Below are 8,309 nucleotides of genomic sequence, written 5' to 3' on the forward strand. Positions count from 1 at the left end.
ATGATTCCCAGCACGTGGCCTTGGCTGCTTGTGGATTATGGGGTATCTCAGGATTCCTAGAGCATACTCTACTCCCAGCTACTTCTACTTTTAACCTCATAAGACCCTACCAAGACCTTTAGGAGGAGGGGAAAATGAAAAATCAATTACTCCAAAACTGTGCAGCTCTAGAGCAGTGGAATTTGCCTGTAGCCCACTACAGTGTGTTGGGTTTCTGGCATACAAAACCTCATGGAAGCTATTTAGGAGTGAGAGTCTGGCCCTGTTGGGTCAGAGCTCCTGTAAATATTATGACCCAGGAGCTTATGTTAATTCGGAAAAAAAAAAAACAACTGTGGGCTTTTTTCCAGTTGGCAGTACAACGATTTTATATAAGCAGTTTAATGCTTCTCATTGCATCAGCTGTGTATGAAACTTGTTTGGAATTGGGGCAAATGTGGAAAATTTAAAGTTTGTGATAATATGTATAAATTGTATAATCCTGTCTCGTATACTACTGAAACATTGTGGAAGAAAAGTAAACATAATTTCAGTGAGTAAATATGTAAGTTAAGAAGGTAATTTCCACAGGTAACCTTTATTAACAAAAAAAATTTAAAACAACTCTTAAATTAATATATTTGGTCCTGCGTTTGTGGAAGTTCGATCTCTGTTCATATAAAGAACCATCTATAGACACAAGTTGTGTGTCTGTAGTCAAGGAACACTGGGAATCCAACATGAGAAATCTTTCAGCAGCAATAGAACTTGGACCAATCCCATTAAAAGAGTTATATTAGCAAAGTGTATCAGTCATAGTGACCACATACAGAGAGGACAGCTGCTCTGCCTTTGTGTTTGAGAGATGAAAAAAATGGAGAAAAAGGCCAGAAATAAAGTAATAAATGAAAATAGAAGAAAGGACAGGGACACTGTAACGCATCAGATTAGAGAATCACAGAAATTATAAAAATTATCCAGGAAATTATCTGGTTCAGATTTTCAAAGAATTGTGAAAGTGAACCTATGTTCCTGTGCACATAATTTTTGTGCACATAGTATCTTGTATCTGCAAAGCACAACTTGCAACACAGTGCAGCCAAGGCTCTGGCAGGGACAGTCTCTTAAGAGGGCAACTGCTGTGACAGACAAGATAATCCAGCTGCAGTGGAAACATTTTAGAGCTGGCTGCAGACTTATATTAACTCAAGGAGGAGGAAAAAAGATAATCTAAATTTCATCTACAGAGTGGCTGTCTTTTGCCATTAGAGAATTTAGGCATTGCTGAATCTCTCTGATATCTTTTGTTGCAAGTAGTACGGGGTTTCTAACACATGATTCAGACCTAAGGTTGGAAAATATGAGTTCATTCTAGAACTGTATGTTGCTGATACTCAGAGCACAGATAAAAGCTACTGCTGGTAGAGAATGGCAACTTGGGATGTGTGAAGTAAGGTGTTTTTATTGCTGTAGTGCTGTATGCAATGCAGCAAAAGGCCACCTTTTTGCCTGTAAGGAGGTTTACCAATACACTTTTATCAGTATGTCTCTACTGGTAACAGAGCGTTACATGAATGAGCTCTTTTGTTCTCTTGGTGGACCATTAACATTAAAACCTCAAAGAGATAGCAGAAGGGAACTCCAAAACAGGTAGAAGTTAATCTCCAGATGTTGAACAAGGATTGTTGTGTGGAGTTTTTTCATGTAGGTCTTTTGCTGAGTTCAGTCATGAAAAATTTCTGCTAAAGCATCAAAACTGTGCTTCAGAATACACTACATTTTCTGAAACAATACAGCGTGGAGTACAAATGTTCTAAGATACATGGGTAGTAAGAAAAGAGAGAGAGAAAGCTAATATTAGAACAGCAGAGGGGGAATTTTAGCTGACTTTTCTGCAAAAGGACTCTGTACTTTTGATCCTTCTTTCAGTCAGTTAAAGGACAAGAAAGGTGTTGGTCCTGCCTGGAGAAGACCCAAGGACAAATGGAAGTAGCAGGATTTGCCACAATTAACCCCATTTATCTGAGGATCTTATGTAGGAGCAAAAATGTTGCGGTGTGCATGGATGCAGAAACACTTCGAAATTTAACCATATAAATATGTATCAATGTAATAACTGCCTTAATAGGGATAATTGAGTATTTTTAGGAAGGGACATGCACAAGTCTGATTAGTTAATGAGAGCGTTAAACCTTGTAAACCGTGTTAGAGAACATCTGTCCCTAAGTTCTCTTAGGAAGCGCGCTTTCCTCCTTCAGACAGTGTTGCAAGTTGAGAGGATAAACTGTTCCAAAATCCGAGAAGTTAAAAGCGTCCCTCCTCCCCCACTTCTCCCTTTTTTTATGGGATCTGATTTAAAGTAAACTGACATAGCAACCAATTATATTTGGCAAATGGAGATAGAAAAGCAAACATTCAGACTTCCTGGACAGGGAGTACAACTGGCAACTTTCCTAAGTGTGAATAATAAAGTGCATGTTGTTGCATTCAGATGGGTAAAAGCTTGTTTACTGTCAATAGATGAAACATGTCCATTCTGAGCAGTTCTGGTTCGGTAACATGAGATACGTGAAGCTGTTTACATGAAAAAGACAGATGGAGAATGCCTCTGTGGTGATAGTTTACATTTCTTTACATCCTTTTCTTGAATATTCCCTTAAAGAAAGCTTTTCTACGGTTAGCTAGGTGTTGAGGAAATAAAATACAGGAAAAATCATCCAGTCCAGATGTAGTTGCTAGGCTGTGTTCGTAACATCACTGTGATTTGGATTTTTTCTTTTCCTTGAGGACATTGAGAATTTGTTATTGTTCAACAAGTGATTGTGATATATTGTGGTATATCAGAGCTGCTGATTGCGCTCTAGAAATGAGGTCCTGTGCAGGTCCTTATAGTGGAAGGAAGGAGTCTTCCAACCTAAAGAGAAGGGAAGGTGCCTCCTAGGACACTTTCCAGAGGAGGCGGGAGGGGAGAGCGAGCCATTGGGCTTGTACAGGGACTCTGGCATTGTGCTTTTGCTTTGCCATAAAATGAAAACATGTGTTTAGCTTATAAATGAATTTATGGTTAAATGCGTACAGATCGTGTTGATGTGCTGAGGCTGACCAACGCTGTGTGTAACCATGTGGTTTGTAAAATGGGTGGCAGCAGAGCTGTGGGGAGAGAGGCGGGGGCCAGGGGCCCTGCCGGGGGAGCGCAGCGGCCGCCCTTCCTCTGCACCGCCCGGGCGGCTTCTCCTGCGGCTGGGGATGGGGGTTTGCCACCTCCCCTCGCTGCTTTCTGATGTTTGCGTTCCCTTGTTTTGTTTTAATGAAAGGGAGTTTGCTTGTCACTGCCTTTATAAATATATCCTGTAGTACAAAAGGAAGGAAGGCTTGTACACAAACAACTGAAGAAGGGAGCAAGTCAGGAGGAGAAGAAACATCCAAACAAGGCTTATGAAAGCTTTTACAGCACGATGACACAGACTTTGATTTTATACAGTTTATTCTGATTGGTTGTAAAACCATTTCCAAAGCAAGTTAGAGCTGAAACTTGATTTATTTGCAGATGACTGGGGGCAGATTCTGACCTGCTACCTTTGAGCAGAAATTCACTGCTCGTGGATGAGCTACATAGTTATTTGTTACACTGGGAAAAAGAGAATCAAACTCTGCTCACAAGAGTAAATGTTAGACTGAATGCTGAATTTAAAAGCAAGATCCTCACCCTCTTTTTAAAAGTTTTATTGGACTCCTAGGCCATGTGGTTTAGTAGTTTAGTTTGTTGTTTTTTCTGTCCTATCCCATCCCATCCCTTCTTTCCTCCCCATTCCTAAACCAGTGGGGTGTAAGGCAAGAGCTGTGCATTGTGGGGCCTTATGTGCACTTCAGCTGTGGCTGTGGCTTCAGCTTGCAGCAAACCTGCTGGTTTCCATTACACAGAGCACTTGCAACCTCTGCTGTGAGAAATCCTTAGACCTCCCTTGTTTGTAGCAGACCTCAGAATACTGAGCAGCCTGCAGAAGGATATTTTGTGGCCTGAGCCACAAAGCGTTAAAGGCACACTTCCTCTGCAGCCGCATTCCGAGGAGCTTGAGCTCTGGCAGCTGGGCAGCAGCACACAGGGCAGGGGGATGTGCCAGAGCAGCTCCCGTGGGAGGAAGCTGTCTCGTCCCTGCACTGTAACCCTCTGGATGCAGGCTGTGCCTCCAGCCTTCAACCTGTCGCTGAAGCAATCACTGGGGAACAAGATCTCTAAGAAATCCTGAACATGGAAGAAAAACTGGGCTCTGCAGACCTGACCCGTGGCTTCAGGTTTTGGATAACACAGGATAATGTGAAGCAGGAGAGTTGCGTCACTACAAACTCATGAAGTAGGAGATGAGGCCTTTGATTTTTCCTAGTTGCTCCTACCCATGATCCAGCAAAACATTTCTGTCTTGCTTTTTTACTGGGAAAGCAGCTGTGCTGTTTCTGACTGCCACAGGAGGTCTGCAGCTCAAGCAGCAGCAGTCTGACTGTGTTACTGTGCTGAGATCACAGGTTCACATCCTGAGAGATGAGCTCAAGGGACGGGGCAGCTACAGTGCACATTATATAAACTTAAGTCTTGCCATCTGTTTTGAAGAGACTATTTTGTAATATTGTACAGATTTGAGCACTGTAGCTTAAAAAATGCCACAGTTATGGTTTCCTACGTGGTCTCATTATGATCTTTTGGGCATTGACATAATGGCATAATTTTTACTTTCATGCTTAGTTGAGAGCTGAATTTTTCCCATGGAATCCCAGGCACAGGTGCAGAAGATGTATGAGGAGAGCAGACAGAAACCTAGGTTTTATCAGGAGCCATAAATCAGGCTTTAAATCCTAGTGCTTGTTTTGGCAATCTAAATAACGAAGGGCTTTTAATTTATTGTCAGTAAACAACTGACAAGAAATAGTGATACATGTTCTCACTACAGATTTTAAGTGCTTCACATACTGTGGTAGCTATAGGGGAACTTCCTGCATTTTGTGTTAGGAGTAAATCAAGTCAAACTTTAAGCCTGTTGTTTTTCTGCATGAAGAAAACTGGCCATGTCTCAGAATATGTGGTATCCAGCTGATTGAAGGACACTGTCTTCAGCTCCACTTTTAGTAAATATGCTACTCTATAAACTGGCATTAAAACTAAAGCCTGCATTTCATAGGTCTTTTTCCTGCAGATAGCAAAACTATAAAATGGTCTGTAACAGGACCCATTGAGTGACAGCTGACAGTAGAAGGTAGACAGTGTCTATCTTGGCAGTTTCCATCAGCTGCTTTTTAAAGTGCAAAGCACCACTGTTGTTTTCCCCACATGCATAGCAATGTTAAGATGCCAAAGTGTAGTAGCATTTTCAACAATACTCTGTTTAAGGTCTGTCCCTCAATGTATTTATTGCATGGAAATACAGACCACCAAAAGAGGAAGACTGGGAGGGAGTGAATTGCTGTTTTCTATGATATTTAACATTTTCAATTTCCCTTTTCTTGACCCCACCTTTTCTCTTCCCTTTCCTTCAGGGGAAACAACAGGAAGACAGCAGGTCCCTACATCCCCGCCAGCGTCCGAGAACAGCAGTGCAGCTCACAGCATCGGCAGCACACAGAGCACCCCCTGCTCCAGCAGCAGTGCCACCTAACCCGGGGGGACACAGCTGAGGAGCAACATAGGAGCACATAGGTTCCAAGGACTGTGTGTGGACATCAGCTTTTTAAAGTTAAAAGGGTTGTTTTGGTTGCTTCTGAAAAAAACGAGAAGGAATTTTTCTACAGGAGAAAAAAAAAAAGACTGATTTTGATTTGGGGAAGCCACTGTGTGTGTGAGTGTGTATATGAGCACACAATGCATGAGTGAACACAGCCTGTTGGATCTTGTTAACATGTTATGCTACATGTGACAAAGCTACTAATTTTACAGTACTGCAACCTGTTCTGGGGGTTTGTGGGCCCCTCAATGTGAAGTCTATGCCAGTTTGGAAAAATGCTGCTTTGTCTATACAATTTTTTTCTTTCCCTGAACCTTCTCATTGACACAAAGTATTCATTAAGGGAATTCAATCATAGAATGGTTTGGGTTGGAAGAGACCTTAAAGATCATCTAGCTACAAACCCCCTGCCATAGGCAGGGATACCTTCCACTAGACCAGGTTGCTCAGGTGGTGTCCAGTGTGGCTTTGAAAACACTTCCAGGGATGGGACATCCACAACTTCTCTGGGCAGCCTGTTCAGTGCCTTACCACCCTCACAGAAAAGAGTTTTTTTTCTAATATCCAATCTAAACCTGCCCTCTTTCAGTTTAAAGCCATTACCCCTTCTCCTGTCACTACACAAGATATGGAGAACAAAGATGACCTTAGGTCAAAGGATTTCTGTTTGTCTAAGCAAGAAAGCTTCAAGGTCAAATCTCTTTGGTTAATAACATTTTATTATTTCAGCTACATTTAGCCACTTTTGAGTAATCTTTGTTTTGTTCAGCTTACAGCTACAGCATCTCATTTGCTTTCCTGTTGTGTTTGTAGGTTCAAGTTTGTTCCAGGTATTTTTGTTGTAATATGTATTGATTTGCTAATTGGAAAAGAGCACACTAACATTCCCTCTCTTGTTTTTTGGGCCAAAGCTCTTTAATAAGAGATTTTTTTTAATCTACTATACCAAATATAGGCACACACAAACATTAAGACAAAGAATGGTCTTGTGCACTAACATAGATGTGTGTGTATCTTTAATGACAATGTCTTTATGCAAGTAGATGTATACCTAGGTATACAGAGCCTAACTTACCACTTTAACAATTGGAAATTAGCTCAGTGTCCCTTCAACACATAAAATATATAATGTTTATATATATATATATGAATAAAAAACTGTCTCTGGTTTATAGAAGATAGAGGAGATAAGAAGTTGATTTGGTTCTAATCCTTCAGCTAGCCCTTTGAAATAAGAGATGGGTTTGAGAGCACAAAGAACATACAGTAGAACGTGTTGTTTGTGCAGAATACTGCCTATCGAAATTGTTCTCTGAAGATAGTTGTGCAGTTGTTTGTATCAAACTGTTGTATGAACATTGCAGTTGGATAGTCCCAAAGTAGTATCAGAGTATGGAAATGGCAGAAAGGTACTAATTGTCACAGTATTTTTCAGTGTTGTTGCCTTATCTTGAGCTTCAAATTGATGCCAAATGAAAAAAAAAGACACTTTTAATGTGTAATTGTTTGACTGTTGGTTGCCACTTTGTAATTGTAATGTGTTCTACTGATTCTTCTCCTTTGAGGAAAAGAGAGATTGTTTTCCTCTAAAAATGAGATGAATAACTTTCATTAATTTTAGTGAAAGTTACCTGTGTTCTGCAAGAGAGGGAGTTCATTACACTCGAGCGATAGTCTGCTCTGAAGTTTGAGCTACCAGTCTCTTGCTGATTCTACACTTGTGCCTTGCTGATGCCAGGATGGTTGAAGTGCAAGATAAGTGATAGACCTAAGTGCCCAGGATAAGGTAGAATGTTGCTCACTTTAAATCAAATCTGTTACTAATCCTGCAAACACTTACACATGTGAGTAACTGCATGCCTCATCCTTGCTATTAGAAGCACATGCTGGACTCTACACACCACAGCTGGTTTCAGTGTCCATGCAGGCAGTTGGTGCACAGTTACACATACAAAAATATTCTATGTTAGCAGGCCAGTGAGTAGTCCTGGTCACATGGACAGATTGTCACGTGGGTGTAGTTCTCCCATGCGTGAGGGTTTGCAGGATTGGCTCTGTTACGGAGGATGAATGTGCTGCCTGTGTGGTTGAAAAGAAAGCGCTTTGCCTAACCTTCAGCAGAATGTATTGTATAAGCATATTCTATGTGTAAAGTCTTTAAAGATGTCTTCAAAGAAGACTAGAGTCTTTAAGTTCAATCATAGCTATATTTTACTACATTAAATTTCTGTATAAAGATATATTTAAATGTTTTAGATAAATGTAAGTTACTCTATATGAAATGTTTAATTTCAATTACTGTGAAATTTACATATTTTGTAAATTCTTTTCCCCTGTTTTAACCCTTTCCTTCCTCAGATATTTTATTAAGCAGTTTCTGATAGGAAGTATTAGATTTGGTTGTTGGGACAGATAGTTTGAAAACTTCTCTGTAAAACAGATAATTATATATTTTTGAGAGAAACATGCTGCATTATCAATCTCTTTAAAACTGTAAATTTAAAATAATTTACAGATTTATATTTACCATTGGATAAACCAAAAATATATAAAGGTCAAAGATTTGATTTGTTGACTCGTGTGTGAAATACAGTTTAAATTAACTGAAATTGGTGTACT

The 8,309-nt window shown here is 40.2% G+C and overlaps 1 protein-coding gene across 5 annotated transcripts in view; it reads left to right on the top strand.

Moving 5' to 3' along the window:
- TGFBR3 (transforming growth factor beta receptor 3) overlaps positions 1-6,205 on the top strand; it is a 112,907-nt gene extending 106,702 nt beyond the window's left edge. For 3 of the 5 annotated variants that reach the window (XM_018072189.2, XM_008921899.3, XM_018072190.2), the window contains one exon: positions 5,506-5,624. In XM_018072189.2, the coding sequence (XP_017927678.1) occupies positions 5,506-5,624 (119 nt within the window). Of the gene's footprint in view, positions 1-5,505 lie in introns of all 5 variants that reach the window. The other 2 variants (XM_018072193.2, XM_018072192.1) reach the window with 1 other exon arrangement.
- Positions 6,206-8,309: the final 2,104 nt, after the last annotated feature.

The sequence above is a fragment of the Manacus vitellinus genome, unplaced genomic scaffold (genome assembly GCF_001715985.3).
Source record: "Manacus vitellinus isolate BGI_N305 unplaced genomic scaffold, ASM171598v3 scaffold_21_pilon, whole genome shotgun sequence".
NCBI classification, from domain to species: Eukaryota; Metazoa; Chordata; class Aves; order Passeriformes; family Pipridae; genus Manacus; species Manacus vitellinus.